The sequence below is a fragment of the Cavia porcellus genome, unplaced genomic scaffold, assembly GCF_034190915.1.
Source record: "Cavia porcellus strain 051 isolate PalLab524CR breed Dunkin Hartley unplaced genomic scaffold, mCavPor4.1 scaffold_20, whole genome shotgun sequence".
In the NCBI taxonomy this organism is placed as follows: Eukaryota; Metazoa; Chordata; class Mammalia; order Rodentia; family Caviidae; genus Cavia; species Cavia porcellus.
Window position 1 is genome coordinate 50,564,889 of NW_026947503.1, and position 22,948 is coordinate 50,587,836.

Sequence of the window (22,948 nt, forward strand, 5' to 3'; positions counted from 1 at the left end):
CTCCACTTTCTACAGTGAGTAAAACTCAAACATATGACAGTGGGTCATTTCACATTGCTTTGTTAATTCCTTGCAGGCTTGATGCTTATTTCTCACTGCCCCATAAAGAATTGTTCAAATGTGTGTTTTTGTTTCTATAATTTTTGTAAAACCTGCTATAATTTTGTAGAATTATTTTTTGTCTCCTTTTTTTCCCTGAATGTAGAAATATTTTATTTTGGTTATTTCCCTGGATTCTATGTTTTAAAAATCCACCCATTCAGGCATAAGCAGCCTGTGATTCTAACTTTGCATGTTTTATCCGCGTATTTCTCAAGAATGGTAATCCAGATTGCTTCCAGCTCAATGATTTCTTATTTTCTTTGTGGTCTCTACTGCCTCTTTTATCAAATGTTAAGTTCCTATTTATATGATTGTCTTAGTTTCTTTTCTTATTGCTGAGACAAACACTCAAGGCCTAAAGTTAGAGGGGAAAAAGATTTATTTAGCTCAGTTAGAGATATGTCAGTCCATTATCAGTGACTCCAGGAAAGGTGGCACATAGTGGAGGGGCAACAGTTCATGGTGGCAAAATCACCAAAAGCAGCAAGAAAAGAGACAGCAAAACAAGCCTTTCTGCCCCAGTCTATTGGGATTTAGGACAGTGCCAATCCAATCAATAAATTGATCTAGCAATCACTCACCCTTAATCCCAGAACCTCTAACCCCAGCGTTGCACTATGAATCAATTACACACTCTAGATTCATCTGCCTCTGAAGAAAAACCCTAGGACCCCATAAGGCTTTGGGAGGATGTCTAGACACAAACCATAACAAAGCCAGTCTCTCTTGCGTGATAAATTAAAATCTATTAATTGACATATTTGTTATTGTATGTAAAAAATTGAAAATTCTTGGTAGTCCCATCTCACCTTTTATCAAATATATTCTAACACATGTGGCATGCTTGATGTCAGATTAGGAGCTCCTATCCTATCACTAAGAAAGAACTGTAATAATTTTATTGGAATTATCAGATGTTTCCCTCAGTACTCCTCTCCCCTAGGCAATGTCCTTTAATATTGTTTTGCCCCTTTAAGTTTGTGTATCCCTTGCTTCGGGGTATGTATATACATCTTGCCAAGGTGGACGCTCTAAAGATGACATCTGTCCATGTGAGTCCCTCTTACAGGCTCTGTCTGTGGAGGTGGTTGGAATCATGCCCTTTAGGAACTACTGTGTGTGTGCACATCTATGATAAGGGAGATTTTTTTGTTGTTCTTAATATTCTTAATTCCTATTTATGGAATTAGAAAAGACTGAAGCTAGGCTGAGTAAGTTTGGTGCATGGGGGTTGGGTTGCTGACTGTTCCTCCTTTGAAGAACTGTCTAAGACATCTATGAAATGAAGACCAGTTTCCAATTTCAATTAAATTCCAATTTCAATGAATAGATCAGACACAGTCTCAGTAGTTCAAATTTAGAAGTGGAAAGAATCATAGGGCATTCAGTATTACTTTGATTATTTATGTAATAAATAGGAGTGCTGAGACTTCAGAGGGTCCTTGGGCAACTCAAGACATGGAGAGAGATACTTCCTGAGTTTTGGTCTTTTAGGACAACAAAATGGAAACACCACTTGGCAGTTAAAACTAAAAGTTATAGCCAAAAGATATTCTTTAAAGATGATGTCTACCCACATTTCATTGTTTCTTTAAATTTATGTCAGATGTTTCAAACCTGTTTTATGGAGGAATCCATTTCAGTGACCAAATATCCTAATTTAAATATATAAATAATTTGAGATACTTACTTAGAGGAAGTAGTTTATATTTCACTCCTTTGTTTAAAAAATTTTCATCATGAATAAACAAAAAAATCACCATTTTAATAACCCTAATCAGGCACCTAATATGAAAGATGACACAAAGGATCTGAGGTGACTTCTAACAGATTGTTTCCCCACCCTCTTTGGAATGAGGAAAAACATGAACCATCCTTAAGGAATTTAGAAGTAAAAAAGGTAAGCAAGAATTTGGAAATATCCTATTGTCAAAGGCTGTGATGACAGTCTGAATAGACTTGGGAGCCTGAAACCAGCTCACTTCTCTTTCTGAAAAGCCTCATGCTGGAGATCATGATGTCATCACTAGCAGGATGAGGGGTGTCTATGAAATCATTGCTGGAAAAACTCAAGGGTTAAAAATAAGGAGGCAGAAGGCTGTCAACTCTAGTCTCCTCATGATGAGCCAGGCTTATTTTACTAGCAAAAGCTCAGTAATTTTATAGACGTGAAAACAATAGAACAGTTCATTATGTGGCGTTCAGTAATGAAACAGAGGCTGCAACTAATACACCTGATGGGAGACACCCATGCGCTGTTGGACATTAGTTTTGAATTTTACAATCGTTCTGGCTTTGTTACTGGGGTATTAGGATTATAAATGTTTCCAGGAATTGAAATGCTATTAAGTGTCATGGTTCACTTTTCTCCCGACACTCTGAGAAGGCTTAAATCAGACAGCATGGAAGAGACAGGTTTCTGCCTTGTGGTCAGACTTGCCTGATCTAAGTCAGTCATTGAAAAGAGGTTCTTTCAAGAGCATGAGTCAGAGCACTTTGTCCCTTGCTTTGGAAGAGCTGAAAGCGCCCAGCTTTTATATTTTAATCTTCTTGGTTATGTGCTGTTGTAATTCATCCAGTTTAAGTGCATTTCAAATCAACATGTAAATTACCACATTCCATTTCACTTCTCACAGGGAACTCTGGTTTGGATGGCAGTGAAAAAGAGAGGAACTTGCACTAGGAGTTAAAAATTATAAGAAGGCCTGTGGACGGAGTCACGATATGGATGGTTCTTGGGGAAAATCAGCGGCCCACATTTAGGACCTACACAGATGCGTTTTTACATAGTAACACATTCGTGCTTTTGTTATTGTACCGTAGCCCCCACTCTTTGCCTTTAAGGATCTAATTCTGTTCCTAAGTGATGGTCAGTTTCTCGTTATTTTTCTACTGACTATGACGTTTCTAAAACAAGATCCTGAAGAATGGTTTGCCCCAGTTAAAAGTGCTGCTTGAACTTCATTTGGACGTCTGTTGGAATTTTATTTCAGTAAAGAGTATGGAAGCAGTCCCTGGAATCTAGTCTTCAGTAGGTGGGCCTCAGGCAGAGGTGACCCAGAAGGCGACCTCTGCAGCTGGGGCGGTTTCTGTGGGTCTGCGATGGCCTGGGGCAGGAGCCTCCGCAGGCCGAGAGGGCCGTGGGCTGGGCGGGGCCGGGCTGACCGCGCTGGGAGTGAGTCTCTGTACAGTCAGGGCTTCGACTGGGCAGGGCCAGCTGCTAATCTTGCCAAGCGGACACCGGGGCGGGAGGACACAGGCCTTATAGGTGGCGCCGTGGATGAGAAACACTTCGCTCAGGTGAAAGGGTGGCGGCCAAAGGGAGTTCCCACCTGTCGAATTCTTAAAGACCTGAAGATTTAAGAAAATAGCAAGGAGGGGCCGATCGGAGTCTTTGGACTCGCCTGGAGCCCCACCCTCGACCACAGGAAAAGCCCCTTGGGTGGAGGCCGGCACTTCAGAGAAAGCAAGAAGAAAGGCGCTCCCCACGCGCTCGCCGGACTCCACACCGCGGACCCAGCCTGCGCCCCGCGGGAGCCCTCTGCCCGGCGGGCGGCGTGCGGTGCGGCGGCGGCGACCTTCCTGTCCCGGCGCTCCCCATGGCGGCGCCCGGACCCGCGCGCTCCCGGAGCGGAGCCCCCTGCCGGCTGCTGCTGCTGACCCTCACGGTGAGCGCCGCGTGGCCGCGGCTGGAGAGGGGACTCCGACCGCCTGGGGAGCGGGGCTGGGTCGGGGTGGCCGTCAAAGCTGGGGTTCAGGGCCTCGAGGTGGCTAAGCATGAGCTGGAGCTGGCTGGGGGTGGGGAATGGCAGATAGGAAGAGGAGCTCGACCCGGAGTCCCCTAGGGGAGGGCAGGGTGACTCGCAGATGTAATCGCCGCGCGCAGCTAGAGGAGGAGGCGTGAGCGCCGAACGCCCTTCCAAATCCGTGGCCTCTGGGTGCGCGTCTGGGAGCTGGGTGCGCCGGGGCTACCTTGCGCGCCTCTCCCGCGGCCCCGGGGTGCACACCCCCTCCGGCAGGGTGCCGGAATCGGGCCGCCGAAAGGGCAGATGCAGGACGGACGGGATAGAAAGCTAGTGGCCTTGGGTGCAGGAGGGGACCCCTCATCTTTTTAGGGAGGTCGAGCTCTGTGCGTGCGTGGGTCTCTGAGGGGGGATTGGGGAAGGAGCCTCTCAACCCTTTGTTCCTGAAGACCGGAGATGGCAGCGCTAGGTGACCATTTACACAGTTTCCATTGTTGACGGGTGCAGTTTCTGTCCTCGAAGTCTGTCGGGGAGCCCTTTGTCCCTGGAGGCATCTGGATTTCCTCTTCCGACCCCAGCGCCACGCGCCACCCCCACCCCACCACACCTCAGGATCTTTCCCTTTAAAGCGCGCAACTGTGACGACCTCATTCCTTCCCGGAGCTGAGATCCAAAGGAGTTGGCGGTGTTTGGGACAGGACTGTCCTCTCCCGGAGGGAACAGACCGGATCTTACGCGTGCGCCCGAGGCACCCGTGTCCCTTTTGGGCGAGCTGCCCTATGGGATCTGCGCTCCAAAATGCTCCTTTCTGGACTTTTCGTGGAGGGGAAAAGTTATTTCAAGGAGGTGTAAAAGAGTACACGACCTAATTGTGTCCTTTCTGAATGAGCTTCTGGAGGCGCTGGACTCCAGGTCAACCCTGAAAGACACCCACAGGGACTCTGCGAATTTTTTTTTTTCTAGGGGTCGTGGAACCGAAATCTTCACTCTTAACGCTCTTATTTCACAAAGCCTTACGAATTTTTTTTTTAAAGTAATGGCGCTATAGTTAGCAAATACTAGAGTGTTTTTGGTAAAAAACTGAATGGATTCAAACCTTTAGCTCAGATTCCAGGGCGTAGCTGTTACAGAGGAAGGGCCAAGCAAACAGCAGTTGCCATTTTATGTATGAGGAAACTAAGGATGGAATGAATAACAGTTACAAAACATGTTGCTCAAAACAAAAGACGTGAAGTGTGATTCGTTTCGGAACAAGGCTGGCATTTCTAAATTGTTAGCCATTATTTTTGCAGGAAAAGGCATGGCTAAGGACCTCAGTAAACCGCATTGCTCTATGTGGAACTCCCCGCCCTCCCCATGGCGCACACAGGTCCTTTTCCACACACAGATCCTTTAGAGAAAAAGCAGGGTATGAGCAATGAAACCGAATCCCCGTTGATCTTCCTTAGCTTCAGGGTGTGCTAGGCCAGGAGCAAGGTAGCGATCGCTGGCCCCCGCTGCACCCTTATCCTGCTTGGAAGCCTTCCTGTGAGCCCGGGTTGTGGTTGTGGGAAATGTGTCAGCCTAAGTGTGCGATATGATTTAACAGAATGACTTTGAGGGCGAGGCACCCTTTGCCTTCCCCTACACCCTGATAATCCTTTGCCATTCCACAAATCAGCATCTACTGGCTTCTTGGTTTTGACTCACCTCCTTCACTGGTTAAACCCTTGAGCCTCAACACCCAGCAAGTTTCCCTCTCTGAGGTCAATGGGGGTCTCCACTGTCAAATCCGAATACACTTTTCATTCCTTACACAATTCCGCCCTGTTCTCCTACCCCTCATCTTGAAATTCGCTTTCTTTGACTTGTCTGATCACTCCAAATCTCACTCACTACTGTAATGCACCTTGAGGTCTACTGTTTTAAAAGGTGCCATACAGTAAGGTCTTTAGAAATTTTTCATCTTTTGTAACAGAAACGTCATATCCAGTCAGTAACACAAAGCCCCATTTCCCCCACACCCCAGCCCCTGCTTCTATGGGTTGTATTTTCTGCTTCTATGGGTTTGATTACTTTTTCTTCCATGGTTAAATGCTCACTTTTCCTTGGGATTGTGTTTTAGGTCCTGTCTCTTGGAGTTTACCTCTCTTTTCTAGGTCATTTCACCTACTTTTACGGTGTAAAATGTCACACAGATGCCTACATGTCCTAAATATTGCTAGTTCACATGTCACTGAATAATAGGCCTTTATATCTCTGCCTACTGTGTATGACACCGTATTTGTTATCTTGCATAACAACGCCATTTTTCTTTTAGAGTTGTGTATTTCAATGTTTAGCATACCCATATGTTTTGCTCCTCAAACAGGAGTCTGGAAACTATTTTTCCTTTCTCAGTAAATGTCAGAAGATTTACATTTAAAGATACCTCGTAGATGTATCTATCTTAGGTTATATGTATTACAACTTCATGCTATTTACAAATAATGTCACAATGCATAAACTTGACTGTATGTCATTTCATATCATTAGTGGAGCCAGAAGTGGAACTGAAGAACAGAAGTGCAAATGGCTTTGTAACTGTAGTAAATATTGCTCTTTCCTCCACAAGGCTGAACATGACTAGACAGAGAACTCTTTTACAATGGCATATTACTTCATTGAAGATAAGAGGTTATTAGTATAAGACATGACTAAGAGTGACTTTGAGCCAACTTGAACTAGGCAGAGATTTGCCAAAAAGTAAAATCGAACCCATATTTCATACATAACATCACAGGAACCTCTCAACCAATGAAGTATTTAAGTAAAAAATATGACACCATATGTATTCATGTATTCTAGAAGAAAACATGATTAATTCCTAAATATTTGGAATCAAGAAGGCTTATCTCTGACTCTGATCTCAAAGTTAAAATACTAAAATTCAGAAAATCAGTTGTATAAAAATAAAGGCACATACTTGGTATGCCAAAAATCTAAGCCAAACACTATAAGCAGTATTGAAAAGCAAATGGTTAACTAGGAAAAATACTTGCACATTGTATTTTAAAAAGCTATGTATGAGTAAAAGAATTCTTAGAAAATTAATGCAAAGTCCAATATAAACAACATGAAAAACCCTAATAAAGTAATGAACTGGTCATTAAAATATAAAAATATTTTAGCCTCATTTATAGCAAGAAAAGGTTAATTAAAATTATATTGAAAACCAAGCATAATTCCAGAACGTTGGGAGGTAGAGGCAAAAGGATGAAAAGTTCCAGTCAAACCTGGACAACTTAGCAATTTAGTAGGCCACCCTCTCAAAATAAAGATACAAAAAGAGGACTGGGGATGTAGCTCAGTGAGAAGATCCTGGGTTCATCACCAGTGTTACAAAAACAAACAAATGCAAAACAAAATTTGGCAAATACCCAAAAATGTGCTAATACATATGTAAGCAAAAATCTGGATAAATAGAAATTAATGTAAATTTTTGACAGTTGTAACAAAAAATGCTCTTTATGGGCAGTATATAGTCATATCAAGTGCATACGAGGAAGTCGTGTACTTCTTTTGTTCACATTCATGCAAATCTATATCTATTTGCATACTAATTGCATTGACACTTTAGAAGATCTTTTAACATCCGCTAGGGCCAATATCCTTTTATTGCTCTTCATAATATTCTTGTCTAATTTGAATTATTTGTATGAACCTTTGAATCAGCTGGTTAGTTCCAAGAAATATTCTGTTGAGAATTTTATTAGGATCATTAAAGTCTGTAATTTAACATAGTGAAGATTGATATATGAATGTTGTTGATGGTTTTAAATCCAAGATAATGATATATCTTTCTTTTTGTCCAAGTTGTCTGTGTCCTGAAGAAATGTTTTGATATTTTCTTCAAATAGGATTTGCATGTTTCTTCTTAAGTTTACTCTTTGGCCTGCTGACATTGTATTGCTTTTGTAAATGATTTCTCTTCTATTATCTAACTGGTTTTGTTTATGGATATGAAAACTAGTGATATCTATATTTTAATAATTCTCCCATAATTATTGGTTAATTTGCTTGGATTTTTCAGGTATAAATATGCAAATGCAATAGTTTTTTTTTCCCTCTTCTTTTGCAACTCATGTACTTTTGCTTAATATGCATCCATTATAATGCAAAGTGCTTTATGGTGAATTTGGGAAGCTGACCCTGTGTCTTAGGGCAGTGAGGTTGTTTCTAGTCCTTTTCCATTGGTGCTGTGATTATAATATATAAAAATCATAAAGCAGGAATATTCATTAGTTCCTAGTTTTTAAGGCTTTTTTTTTTTAATAAAATAGTGGGTTTTGAGTTTAATCAAGTATCTCTCAGCATGTATGGTGGTGATGACACGGCAGGCCCAATTCATGCCTCAAGGTTTCTAGACCAAGCTAGATATGGAATGTGGATTATAGATCCACAAAAAGACCAGTTTTCCACCTGCTCAGCCTTAGCCCTGGGGACCCAGATCATTTGGAGCAGGCTCATCTCTTAGATTGTAGGTGGCCCTGTGCTTTCATTCCGCTACTTCTGCAAGAAATCAGTGTCAAATCTGGGCAAGTCAAAAGTTGGTTCTGGCTTCTTCTGATTGCTCTGTGTTACAGCTTTATCTTTAGTGTCTTTTTTTTTTTTTTTTTTTTTTTTTTGCCAGAAATTCCTTGCTATTTTTATCAGCTTTATTCTCATCAATTCTAGTTAGTTTTGGCATGGAGTTTTCCCTTCACTGGAAATGAAAATTGTTTTTCCCTGATCCATTCTCTGGTTCAGACATCATATTCAAACAACAAGTTGCTTATGTAATTTATTTGCTTGAAACAAATCTTTTTTTAATTATCTTTGGGGAAAAACTCAGATCCTTATTTTTTGCTAATGCCATGAAGAAACTACTGCACACCTTTTCTCTGAATCCATTTTAAATTTATTTCCTCTTATCCTATTCATACCAGGCATTCTGAGTTTGTTTTGTGCCACCTCTGAACCTATGTGGTTCCTAGGTGTGAAATTTAAAGCTCTGCCTCCCCAGGTCTTGGCTAATTGATCACCATTCTTCAGATGACCAGCCTGGCTGTGAGCCATATCCCTCAACCCCCGCACCCCACACCCCACACCCTACACCCCACAACTTGCACTCGGCAGCCCGCACTCTGTCCCTGTTATTCACTTTTCTACTTAATTGAGATTGCAACGTCTTACCCTTTAGTTGACCATTGCATACAGATCGCGTTTGTGCCACACATGCACGTGGGCCCAGAATCCTGTTACCATCCCTCAAAGTCTTAGTCTGGTCCTTAGCACCTTCTTCACCTCTGTTGTTCCAGTCCCAGTCCCTTTCAAGCTCTCTTAGATTCCTGCTGTGGCCTGTTGTTCTCCTGGCAGCCACTCTTGCTCTGTTCTTTGTATAAGTAGCAGAATGATTCAGTGTGAATTCCAGATTTCACTCCCAGGCAGCCTCTAGAAGCTATTGCTTCTTTGCACTCAGAACAAAATCTTTCTCTAGCCATGGACTTTTAGACTTGATGTGATTTGCCCTGGACTGACCTTTAGTTTTGTCTCCTGTGGTCAACGAGGTGACCTCCTGGTACCCTTAACACACACAACACAAGCCCCTCTGCAGTTGGGGAAGGCTTCTCCAGTTACAGAGCTGGTTTGCTTCCTCACTTCATTTAGACCCTTTTGTCACCCTTTTCCCTTGTTTTATTTTTCTTGAAACTTTTGTCTCTGCCTCAGCAGTGTGTGACAGTTGTATAGTTGTGTGTTTATTTTTTGTCTTTCATTACAACCTAATCCTTGAAGGAAGGATTTAGCTTTGTTCCCAGCATAGCCTTTGATTCTGTCTAGCATCCATTAGGCAACCAGTAAGTATTTTTCTTTCAACTACACTAGGGATTGAGCCCAGGGTCATTGCACCGAGATGCAACCATAGCCCTTCTTATTTATTTATTTATTGTGATGAGATCTTGCTAAGTGGTTAAGTTGTTCAGACTGAACTTGCTGTTCTCCTGGTTCAGCCTCCTAGAGTGCTGGATTTATAAGCATGTGCCACCGAGCCAAGACTATAAGTGAATATGCTCTGTCAGTCACTTTGAGCTGAGATCCTGGGAAGCTGATTCCACTCCCAACCCTCTTTTTCAACTATGCAGCCAGTGCAAGGCCTCATCTTTTAATTTCCAATTCAAATACATTTTCTTCATTGTACCCATTTTAAATTTCCAAATGAAATACAATTTCTGCCTTACGCAATCTTTCATATATAACTTAAATTAAGTTACAGGATGGTTAACATACATGAAATTGAAAAGTTTCATCCAAATTTAGATGGTTTAGTTTATGTTTATGGATGTTATAAATGATAGTGTAAATGTAGTCAGCTCTCTTGCTTTTGGCCAAAGGCCTTTGCAAAATTAGAGAGAGAAATGTGAATCTTTCAGAAGCATCCACTGTATAAAGATCCAGAGAATAAAATTAAATTTCAGTGTGTTCAAATATATTTTGCATTGGAATTAGTTCAGTCTAAACCATTTAAAAATTTAAGTAAGCTGGGGTTGGGGATATAGCTCAGCAGCATGATGCCTGCTTGGCAAGAGAGATCCTGAGTTCAATTCCCAGTTAGTAAGCTGTTTTCTAAAATGACTTTCACTTTCATTAATGAGAAGGTATTCCTATATGTTTGGTGTGTGTGTAGCACATGAATCCTCTTCCAATCACTGCCTAGTAATAAGCTAGTGATGTTCTTGAAAGATATGTAAGGTTTTTTGGGAAGATTAATGATTTAGAACCATAGCAAAGAGGCAATTAGAGAAAAAAAAAGAAATTTGCAGGCTCATAAAATTTGTTTTTTCTCTTTCTTTGCTATTTACATCCACATTCTATCTTTTCAAAGTTTTCAGCACTCTCACAGGTGGGTGCTGGGTCCTCGCTACACCCACAAGATTATTCAGTGAGATGATTACCAAGTCATTCTTGTAGACTCAGAACAAAGCTTACCCAGGGACATAGACCTAGTTTATATGTTTTGTGAGAAAGGAATATCACTCTTAACTTACTGTTTATTGTTGCTTTGATATGTTTTTCCTGATTTCTTACTTCAGTGTTTTCAGTTTATTTCGCTAATCACATAAATGGATTTAAAATTATACAAACTTAAGCAATTAAAAATTATTTATTTTAGATCGTAACATTTGCCTGTGAGGCCTGCAGACCAGTGATACTGTATGTTCCTTCCAAACTGGAAGCTGAGAAATTCGTGGGTAGAGGTAAGAAACTGCTAGAAAGTTTATCAATCATATTTTGGCGTTGTCTATTAAAAGTCAGTGTAATTTTTAGAATAACAATTTTGGGGCAGTTAAGCCTAACATGAGGGACTGGGGATATAGCTCAGCAGTGCAGCATCTGCCTGGCTAGCACAAGGTCCTGAGTTGAATTCCCAGTACCAAAAAAGTCTAATATGGTACGTTGTCATTTGTAATACATGTAGGATCATTCTAATGAAAACATTGTGTTCTTTATTGGAAAGTATTGTTGTAAGAAGTAAAGTCTAGTTTGAATAATGAAATAATTTTTAATATTTACATCAGTTGAATACTATGCATACTTCAAAGAAATTAAGAAATACTATTAAAACTATTTCTTGAATTTAAAGGCTTTGTGAATTTATCGCAGTTCACTTTTACCTTCTGTTAATTTTGTCAAATAATTTTTTTACATAACTGAGTTGTACAAGGAAAGATCAAACCAATGAAGAGCCAGAAAATGAATATTTTACAGATCCAGTGACTTTAGTAGTACGTTAATTTAATAACTACCAATTTTGATTAGCCAGATTTTGTTTTTAACTTCAAGTTTTCTTATGTATTACTCTGTAGCTAATTTTAGTGATGAAGAGAATCCATAGTTGGGGTTGGCTTAAGTGTTTAAACATGGAAGTTCATGTACTTTATTTCAGAATAAGAAAATTCTTTTCTTTAGAAGGATGTTAAAGACCGGGGACATAGCTCAGTGGCACAGTGCCTGCCTGGCAAGCACAAGGTCCTGAGTTTGATTCCTGGTACCAAAAAAAAGATGTTAAAAGATGACTTTGTAAGCATTTAAAGTGATACATGTGCTTAAGCACAATTTAAACTCATAGTTTCAGATGTCTTTTTACAAAATGATAAATTTGTATGTGGAGTTTATGGAATTTGAGTGTTTGGGTCCCCCATCCGTATATTAGAATAATGTCTCCACATTGCTATGTTTCATCTTTCTACAGTCAACCTGGAAGAGTGCTTTAAATCTGCAAATCTGATTCATTCAAGTGACCCTGACTTCCAAATTTTCGACGATGGATCAGTCTACACAACAAACACTGTTCTTTTAACCTCAGAGAAGAGAGAATTTTTCATATTACTTTTTGACACAGAAAGCCAAGAAGAGAAGACGATTTCTGTCTTTTTAGAGGTTCACACAAAGGTATGAGGACTATATAAGTAAAGTGTAATGGTGTCTTTTCTTTTTTCTTTTCTTTCTTTTTTGGGTACTGGCAATTGAATTCAGGACCTTGACCTCACCAGGAAAGCACTTGTGCCTCTGAACTATATCTCCAGCCCAGTGTTGGCCTTTCTTAAGGTTTATCTCATATTGCCACGGTAGAAGTGGAACAGGAAGGATATGAAATAATTTTGTTTGGAGAACAATGAAAGCTATCTAACAGCTTACCAGTGTTTTAAGTGGAAAAAATTTGGGTAGCACAAGTTATTTCAGGTTTTCATCTGAGATATAAAGGAGAAAATGGGATAAAACTATAGACTGAGAATTTGAAATCAGACACAAAGTAGCATTTGGTTGATAGTTCCTATAGCATGGGTTTCCAAAAACCATCTATAGAGAGATAAAAACTGTTTTCTCATCCATCTCAGCATGACTTATAGTCTTAGACAACAGATGACTGTGTTTGGAGGAGGTGTGGGTCACAACAATGCCTACTGCAGTGTGACACCCAAGATGAAAGTGGCTTCGGTTTAACACCGGCCATTCTTTGTGGCAGCAGTTTAAGAACGGTCACTGTGTGTCTCTCTCATTCTGACACAGATCTCTCTGTTGGTTCCTTGGCTCTGCTTAATTGTTGGTAAGTCGAAGATGCTTCTGCTAACTGTCAAACACATCTTTATTTTCTTCCCATATCTCTCCTCCATGTTTTTGCATGGCAGTGGGGCAATGGTCATCTTTACAGTTTCGTTTCTAGGCTTCCGATCCCACCTCTCTTTCTTCTGTGTTTCCACCAACTTATTTTATTTTCTTCAAGAGGACTGTTGTAATGGCAGCTGAGGCTGTTGTTTCTTCGTTATCTTTTTGCAGTGTTTGTTTTTGGTTTTCAAGCACTACCCTGGTCTTATTCATCCCCAGCTAATCCTCATGAGAGGAGAAATATTTATTAAAGTTCTAACGTTTGAAAATACTCATTGGCTTTGTCGTTTATTTTGTTTTCTCTGTCTTCTCATTCAAGGTACAAGAGGAAAACCATTCCAAGGAAAAACCTCTAAGACGTGCCAAGAGAAGATGGGCTCCTATTCCTTGTTCAATATTAGAGAATTCTTTGGGTCCGTTCCCACTTTTCCTCCAACAGGTATATAGTTTTTTGAAGTCTGTCTTTTTTTAACTTTTAAAAGAATTGACAATGATTGCAGTTATGTAAGAACAATTATGTAAGGGTGGAAGGTTTGTAGCTCAGTGGCAGAGCACTTGTTTAGCGTAGTTGAGGTCTTGGGTTCAATAACGAGGACCCCCAACACACACACTTCCAAGTACGTTAGCTCAGAGCCTCAGATCCATAATCCCTGCTACTGGAACTCTGAGGTAGGAGGGTTGCCAAGTTCAAGGACAGCCTGGGCAACTTAGTCAGATCCTTTATCCAAGTGAAAAACCTAAAAATAATCACATGTAAAAAGGCTGGGGACATAGCTCTGCACTTCCTGGGTTCAACCACTAGTATTGCCAGAAAACAAACAAACAAACAAAAAAACCAAAAAACAAGAGTATGTAAAAATATGAAAACATGTATCAGACTTTTCAGTATATTGTTGTAAATGTATTTCTTTATCCCTGTATATACTTTTTTGCAACTTTATTCATTACAAACCAATTATAAAACTGTAAAACTGTAGCATGCTCGACCACTCATTTCTTTGGTGATTTTTGTTTAAATCACAAAGCATAGGCATAGCCTTGAAATCCAAAACTATGTTTTATAATAAATGATGAAATGATAAAGGCTGTGAAGGATACAGACATGCATGTCTTTCTATTGCTTATTTCCAAGTCCATTTCTTAAATCACACCCTCATCCTTTCTCTCTCTCTCTCTCTCTCTGCCTTCTTTCACTCTCTGGTCACTGCTATTCAGTATATGACAAGGGTTTCTTTACCCTCAGTTCTTGCAATGGGGAGACAATCTTTCTTTATACTCCACTGACACACACAATACAGGCCAAGGAAGAGTATATTAAAGTTAAGAAAGAAGTTGTTAAGAAATAATTGTGTTAGTCACCCTGACAACAATGATAGTCAAGCTCTTAACTGAAAGGATGGAAAAAGCTCAGAAGAAATTTGCTTTCTGAATCAAGGACCAAAATGTTACCCTCTCCAGCATACTATTCCATTTTGATTTCATAAAATTTAACTTCTATAATAGAGGAGAAAAGTGAAGAATAATAAAAGTTTATTAGAAAAATTGCTTACCAAGTTTTGACCTGGCACATAGTACACTTTGAATTCAGTTTTTAAAATATTTTGCTATGTGTAATGAAAACAGTGTTGAAAAAAAATGACTGTGATTTTTCATGTTCAGAATAGTTTTGTTTTGTAATATAGCAAAAAGTTTTGCATGCTTGGTTCAAGTAGCCATTTAACTTTTAAACTATTTCTTAGTTATCCTGGAAAACAAATGCTGCTACATTATTTTGCTTGTCCTTTGCTCTTGAAACGTCTTAATTACTAAGATTCCTTATTTTATCGTTGTTATTTTGTTTGTTTGTTTTGAGTACCGGGAGTTGAACTCAGGACCTCACCCTTGCCAGATAAGCACTGTGCCACTGAGCTAAATTCCTGACCCCTGATGTATTCTATTTATTCATTAAAATAAATTTAAAAACCTCATTTTTTTGCAATAAAAATGGAGATATAACTGCATAAATATACAATTGATAGTTTTGATGAAATAAAAATGTGTCTCTTGTTTGTAATCTCTACTCTTCAGATCCAATCTGACACAGCCCAAAACTACACCATATACTATTCCATCAGTGGACCTGGAGTTGACATAGAACCTCGAAATTTATTTTATGTGGAGAGAGATACTGGAAACCTGTACTGTACGGGCCCTGTAGATCGTGAGCAGTATGAGTCTTTTACGGTAAAATCTAAAGCTTATGTATTGTGTTAGTCATTACAATGCTTGGTCATTTTATACCTCATTTTTCGTGCATTAATTTTTTTAAATTTTCTGAGGAATAATATTAGTTTCTGCTGGATAGTTGCTGCTGTTAGCTTTTTACTCTTGCTTTTGTGCAAAAGAAACAGTGAGTGTCATTTTGAAGAGCAGTTGGTTGGTAGGAAGGTATGGGATTCTGTTGATGGTATAGAAACACTGAAGGAGGTGAACAGGGCTCAGAAGTTACATAAACCTAAGTGTCTTTGCACTGAGCACTCATGAACTTATGCTAAATAGGTAATATGTGTGAACCATGCCTGGGGAAACTGATTCAGTCTTCTAATAACCAGGCTAACTCCCACGGTGGTATGTGAGTTCGTGTGTAACAACCTGACCTTATGCTGGTGTGGTGTCCCAACAGGACCTGATCATCATGCTGAACTCAACTTTAAATATGTCCTATCTATTTTGGATGAATTGATAAGTCATTAGGAGATCAGATTATCCAAAAGGACATGCAGGTTTTGATGTTTGATTGCAACATGAACTTCCAAGCATCTACAGTGTTCCGCTTTTATAAGACAAGTTAGAATTGGATTTTTTTTATAAAATCAAAAGAAATAATTTACATTTATTCAGTCATTCATTTGTTAATTTACATTTATTACAGTCATTCATTTGTTTTATTTCTAATTCCTGATTTTTAAATTGAAAAATTCTTAGGAACTCATCAATAACCTAAATGCCTGAAATATTAGTTAGCAGAAACTAACATAGTAACTCTGTTAACTGAATCTAGAGAATTTGTAATCCTAAAGAATCTAAGTGAAGAAAGATCCGGAAAGTTATATATATATATATACACACACATATACATATATATGTATGCATATTTTGGTCCTTTTGAGACAGGCTTCTCATATGCAGTTCAGGCTGGCCTTGAGCTCACTTTGAAACTCAGGCTGGTCTCAAATTCACAAAGACCCTCCTGCCTCAGCCTCCCGAGTGCCGGGATTTCAGGAGTGCACCACCACATCCAGTTGTCTTAGATAAATTTAAAGTACTAAACTATATCGTAAAGTTACCTGCTTCTTTTGGCATTATGTCCACATCCCAAAATAGTAACAAATGGTGAAACTAACTCTGTATGCTGACCTGTCTCCAAACTAAAGCCAAAGTGAATTTGAATTGTATGTTTTTCTTAATTTTTATTTTTATTAGTACACGTTTACAGTGAATGTATTCATCACAGGGGGTGATAACACATCTTAATTCTTTTTTGTGTCCCCTCCCCTTTCTCTCCCTCTCCTCTTCCTCCATCTCCTAGTCTCCTTCCCATTTGCAAAACATCTATCTCTGGGTGTCCAATTACCTGTCTCTTATTTTGCCCTTTAACTTATTTATATCTAGGGTTTCTCTGGTAACAGAAATCATGTGATAGTTAACCTTGCATGTCTGATTTATTTCACTGCAATTATGAATTGCATTTTGTTTTAGAAGACTATTTGTTTTCTCCTGACTTTGCTCTCCTCACAGCTGAATGCCTTTGCCACAACCCCAGATGGGTACACACCGGAGGAGCCACTAAGTCTTTTAATCAAAGTAGAGGATGAAAACGACAACTACCCCATCTTCACAGAGACAACATTCATTTTCACAGTTTCTGAAAACTGCAGAGTAGGTGAGTACCTGTTTTAATAATACATATCAACTCAAGTGTGTTTTAAAAAATGAATTTCACTATGGCTGCTAGAAAGAAATATAAAACTCGGTGATAAGAATAATAAGAACAAGGAACACTGAATGCTGCTTTTTACTAGCTCTGTGACCTTGGGCAAGCTGCCTCATTTTAACAGCCTTTGTTTCTTTATCTGTAAAATGGGTTAGAAAATACCGGATTATTATGAAGACTAAATGGAGCATAATACACATAGAAAGCCAATCCCAGTACTTCAGAAAGAGGAGTTCGCTTTGTCTTCCAGTGTGAGATAAAATGATTTTAAAAGGACGTATTCTGAAACAGAAATCTTTGAGTAAGTAGGGACTTACTCTTGAAGATATCTATTGACATTCTGTAATGATTAAATAAATGAGTGACAGTGGTTTTTTTTTGATGACAGTATTCTGAGGATGATTATTATAAAGGTCACAGAGAATAATACAAGTGTTTCTTCAATCTGGGGCAGTTGGCCCATTTTAGCTACAAGTCAGAAAATCAATTTCAAGATTTTTCTCAAGGAGTACATAACTGAACCAGTAATTTTAAGAGAAAACTGACTCATGTGGTTAAAAGTACAGGCTTGCAAATTGAAAGAGGCTAATGAATAATTACAATCTTTTAGTTTAGAACTACAGTTTAGAGCTGGGTGTGGTGGTGCACACCTGTAATCCCAGCACTCAGGAGGCTGAGGCAGGAAGAGCATTGCAAGTTCGAGACCAGCTTGGGCTACATAGTGAGCTGAAGACCAGACTGAACTGCATAGTGAGACCTGCCTCAAAAAGACAAATAAAGCAAAACAAAACAATATTAAGCATGACAAAGCTCACAAAAGAGGGAGTATCAAATCATGCGTTGCATTCAGTAAAAGCAAACAGGAGCCCCAAATTCCAAAATGCTAGCACACGAGGATATTTAAATTATGAAGCCATGACCCTACTGTAAATAAAGTGGTCCAGAACTTTTTTTAGGGGTAAGTTGAAATGAGTGAAATAAAGCAGAGTTAGACATGTACAACTCTGGAAGTTAAACAGATTCTTTTCTTCTCCAGGCTCGACTGTGGGACAGGTTTGTGCCACTGACAAGGACGAGCCCGACACCATGCACACGCGCCTGAAGTACTCGATTGTTGAGCAGCTGCCTTCCCAACCTGTGCTTTTCACTATGCATCCGTCCACGGGCTTGATCACCACGAAATCGTCTCAGCTTGACAGAGAGGTAACAGGAGCTGGCATAGATACACCCTGATTGCAACCTGCCCGTTAACAATGCAGTTAATTATACTCAACTCAAAGATCTGAAGCATTGGGAAAATTCCATACCTGACCTCTGGACACATCGTACTAAAACACAGGCGTGCTAAAAATACTATGGAGAATTTAAGCCAAGAAAAGTTTAAAATAGTATTAGTATACTCATTTAAATAACAGACTTGGTATTGTTAACATAGATAATTTTTTTTATAAAAAAAGATAAGTAAATTTTGAATACTTTAGTGAGAACAATGAATAATTTAGTGAGAAGAGTGATATTATTGTGTAGTTTTTCAAATCGTTTTAATTGAGATTTCACAAAAATATGACAGGTTCTCATATCTCCTTCTGGGTTCTGTCTGTTCTAATACGTAGTTTTAGCTGAAATGTATGTAGAACATCTGACGTGAGTTGAAGTTAGACAAGAGAGAAATACTTACCTAGTAATTTTCAGATCACGATGGCTGTTCTGTGATAGGGCAGCTTTACAAGTGTGGGCTCCTCATGGTTTTTGCGACATGGACTTTGAAGCTTTAACAGTGAACTGTCAAGTTTTGTTTTAATCAGTGGATTACACTCCATTCACCTATTTTGAACTGCAAGTGGATGTTTTACCGATGCATGATTTTTAACATATGCATCAGTCTTTTGGAAAGTGCTGGCTCACTGAATGAGACATGTTTCATTCAGGCAGTAGTGAGGAAGGCACCTCTTCCCTCCCGTTACTACCTCAGTGGTTGATACAAGTTTTCTAAAGGTTCTTGCTTCTGCTTAAAAATACCAGTTTTTCTGACAACACTGGCAACACACAACTGTTTTCCTTGAAGTGATGTGATGATTTTTTTCCCAGATGCTTTAGCTTGAATAACACCGGTGTCTGTCATGTAAAGTCAGAGTTTATTGAGGGAGGAAACCTGAAAACAATTTTTAAAAAATCACAATGACTTGTTCAATTGACATGTCAAACAGTCACATAATACTTACCCTTCATAAATCCTTTGGTAGAGTCACTTAAAAACACCTGACCTCTAAGACGTTTTCTGAGTAGTGTAGCAGTGGGAGCCCCACTTTTCTTGCTAAGCTGTTGTAACTTACTGACCTTAGGATTCTACTTTTTATTTGTTGCCTATATCATTTTCTCTTTCTTCTTTCTCTTTAATGTCTGTCTGTCTAACTCTATCTAACTATCTCTTCATTTGTTTTTCTGGCAATGAGGATTGAATGCAAGGCCTCATCCATGCCAGGCACGAGCTACACTATTGAGCTACATTTGCAGCTTGTTTTATTTATCTTGAGATATGTTCTTAAGTTCCCAGACTGGCCTCCATTTCGTCATTCTCCTGCCTCAGCTTCCTGAGTAGCTGGGATGAGAGGCGTGTACTACCTCATCTGGCGCCCACCACTTTTCTAAACATTAAACCTCTTTCTGAAGATATTACTGATTAATATTTAGGATAACAAGATTTTTTTTCTTAACTATCCAACTGATTATTTTCAGTAAAACCCAGGACACTGTAAAGAAAATATGTATTTCATCTTGAAAGTATAGTAGCATGATTTTATTTTATTTTATTTTATTTTATTTGAGACAGGGTGTCACTATGCAATTCAGATTGGCCTCGACCTTGATGAACTCACTATGTAGCCCAAACTGGACTTGAATTTGTGTCAGTCCTCCTGCCTCAGCCTCCTAAGTGCTAGGATTATGGATGTGCACCACCACACCCAGCTTTAAAACCTTTCTAAAATTTTATTTAGGCTATTATTTTTTAAGACTAAATAGGTAATAAGTTATGAGGGAAGAAAGATTTAGGAAAATTACATATGCAAAAGCATATATATAATAACTAGTTTTATTTTATTGTGTGAGTCCCAAGGCACCCTGCAAGGTGATAGAATTACCAAGAAAAGGTGGCTTTTTAAGAGAGCGATGAACAATTTAGGTAGAAAGTTAGGATAGATTTTTGTATATTATTTTGACTTAGAAAAAGAGATGAATTAGCTTGGAAAAGGAATGCTGAAGGCCAGTTTAAAGAAAAAGAATCCTAGGCAAAGAGGCCTTTCCAGGATTGCATTTTGTTCTTTTTGAAGCTGAGAATAGAAGGCAAGTCTACTAATTCTCTGTCAGGAAGATATTATTATCTTGCCTTTTCCTTCTGTGTAGCAATCACGGTAACTGAAACCATTGTAAGAAAAACATTTTTTTTTTAAGTAGGGATGAAACTTCTCTAAGATTTGATGGATAGGAAACCCTCAAAGCCATTTTTTCCTAGAAATGAGAAATTACATATCCCTAAACCTGTATTTTCATATTAAATTGATGATTTTTTAAACAAACGTAAAGCAAAGTTCATAGGAAGATGTTTCACCTTATTATTTTATTACAAGACTGTTAGAAGAGTCACTGATGTATATTTTTGAATATATGAATGCACTTTGGATAAAAATACAAATGTTTTGATTAGTCATCTGATAATTTTAAAGGTATTATGACTACTGCTCTTTCTGTTGGATAATAACAAATCCAATTAACTGCATAGTCTATGAATTAGTAGCACTTTAAATTTGAAAAACTATTTCACTATTTTCTTAAATTAATTGAAAATTACTAAGAATTATTAGGCTTTTCTAGTACACAAACACATTAAAACTTATTAATGTAAGGAAAATTATAAAATATGGGATTTCATCTGTAGTATTGTTGCTTTCTCCCAATAATTAAATACTTTCTTGGTTTGCAGGTGATTGATAAATACCAGCTGAAAATAAAAGTCCAAGACATGAATGGCCAACCTTTTGGTTTGCAGACAACTGCAACTTGTATCATAAATATTGGGGATGTGAACGACAACTTACCAACATTTATCCGCACTTCTGTAAGTACACTCTATCACTGTTGAGTCCAGTGGTAATTGTTAAATACACACATCTTTATGCATGCCTCCGGCCTTAAATGAAATATGCTCACAAAGATATAAGAGTGGTTTAGTGTAATGTTTAAAGTCATGTGAATAAAGTAGTTTGAGTATCAAAAGGATGGAGCTTATTTCATACGGTGACCTATATTCATGAGGACTACGGAACACAACTCCCTGTTTTCTTTTTATCATTGTAGTATGCGGCATCAGTGGAAGAAAACACAGCTGATGTGGAAATCTTACGTGTTCCTGTTGAGGATAAAGATTTAGCTGGTACTGCTAATTGGAGAGCTAATTATACCATTTTAAAGGGCAATGAAAATGGGAATTTTAAAATTGTAACAGATTCCAAAACCAATGAAGGAGTTCTGTGTGTAGTCAAGGTAAGAACAAATTAATAAACCTATTATTTGTAATTTGTAATTTATATAGACTGCTAAGATTGAATGGAAAGGGGCTGGGGATTTAGCTCAGCGGCATAAGCGCCTGCCTTGCAAGCAGGCGGTCGTGAGTTCCATCCCCGGTACCGATAAAAAGTTAAAAAAAAAAGACAGGAATTCTGGTTAAGTGTAAAGATAAATTGGATACATAGGTAGATACAAATGCTATTTTCTTCATTTATATAGTGAAATGAATATATTTACTGTTGGTAACTTTTTTTGGAAGGTAACTTTTTAAAAAAAACAATTATATGTGATCAATTAACATGATATATAATATTCACTTTACAACTGATAGTTTAACAGTTCAGAAACTAGCATGGCTTTGTAGACCTTGCCAAACTTTGTTAGACTGTTCTTTTGTATCTGAATCAAGGAGTCTTTCCCCTATTTACCAAATTTACCACCAGAGTTACTCTAGGTCGGACTCTTAGAGAGACTGTAAGTTTATTATCTGCATGCAGTACACATGCACCCTTAGCATCCAGGTGCAGGATGGAAGTCCACTCAAAGACGGGAACACTTCCAAGATTCTTTTTAGTTTGATTTTCTGTCTAAGAACTGGCTCGTCATTCGGGAGCCAGAGTGGTGCATAAAGCAACCTAAGCTGTTCTGACCTTGAACAAAGTCATGGGTTTATTTCTGCTGTGTCTTTAATTAGAAACGGTTGCATTGTGTGTTGTGAGTTTTCTCTTGTACCTGTCCTCAAGAAGCACCAATCCCAAAGGATGAATTTTTTTCTACAAAATAATGAAACGTGGCTCAGTTTATGGGTTAACTTTGTTTCAAAACAACAAAGAAATGCCCTTTAAAATCTTCTTCTTTTCACCTGTCATCTTTCCCCAAGAGGAAAATCTTTGTGAAGTATAAGACCTAAAAAAAACTTTTTTTTAATTCTTACAAAAAAAATGAGGGAAAAAAGCCCCCAAAGTTGTACTTCCAGTCTGTAAGAAAAACTGGGAGAGAAGAGATAAAACAAAGACAGGGTGATGTCCATAAACTTTGTATTTTCTTATCTTTTTCCTCTTAACATTTTATAAAATTTTTCTACCCAAACCAGGTAAAAATATTTTTTTAATCTCAAGAGTTTAAGATGTACCATCCTAAAATCAATGGTATAGTAATTAGTTATTGATAATGATGTGAGCTCCCCCAGGAGATCTCATTTGTTAATACCCAAATACTGCAGTAGCTTTGTTCTTCCTGAAATCGTTATGGACACCTATTATACTACTTCTGTTAATTTCCAGTTGAGCAAGAAATTTTTGCCCTGTGTTTACTAGCTCCACCAAAATTCCTGATTAATTGAAGGAATGCCCTCTTTTGATTTTTTTTTTTTTTTTTGTACCTGGGATTGAACTTGCGACCTCTC

The 22,948-nt window shown here is 38.5% G+C and overlaps 1 protein-coding gene across 2 annotated transcripts in view; it reads left to right on the top strand.

Annotated features, from left to right (window-relative positions):
• The first annotated feature begins 3,287 nt into the window (after nt 1-3,287).
• Nucleotides 3,288-22,948, top strand: part of Dsc2 (desmocollin 2) — a 29,853-nt gene continuing 10,192 nt past the window's right edge. Inside the window, exons 1-9 of one of the 2 annotated variants that reach the window (XM_013157213.3) lie at nt 3,288-3,770; nt 11,014-11,098; nt 12,094-12,293; nt 13,327-13,446; nt 15,075-15,230; nt 16,785-16,929; nt 18,017-18,183; nt 20,960-21,094; nt 21,334-21,519. In XM_013157213.3, coding sequence (XP_013012667.2) covers nt 3,702-3,770; nt 11,014-11,098; nt 12,094-12,293; nt 13,327-13,446; nt 15,075-15,230; nt 16,785-16,929; nt 18,017-18,183; nt 20,960-21,094; nt 21,334-21,519 — 1,263 coding nt within the window. In that variant the 5' untranslated portion in view covers nt 3,288-3,701. The remainder of the gene's footprint in view (nt 3,771-11,013; nt 11,099-12,093; nt 12,294-13,326; nt 13,447-15,074; nt 15,231-16,784; nt 16,930-18,016; nt 18,184-20,959; nt 21,095-21,333; nt 21,520-22,948) is intronic. The other variant, XM_003474102.4, reaches the window with a different exon arrangement.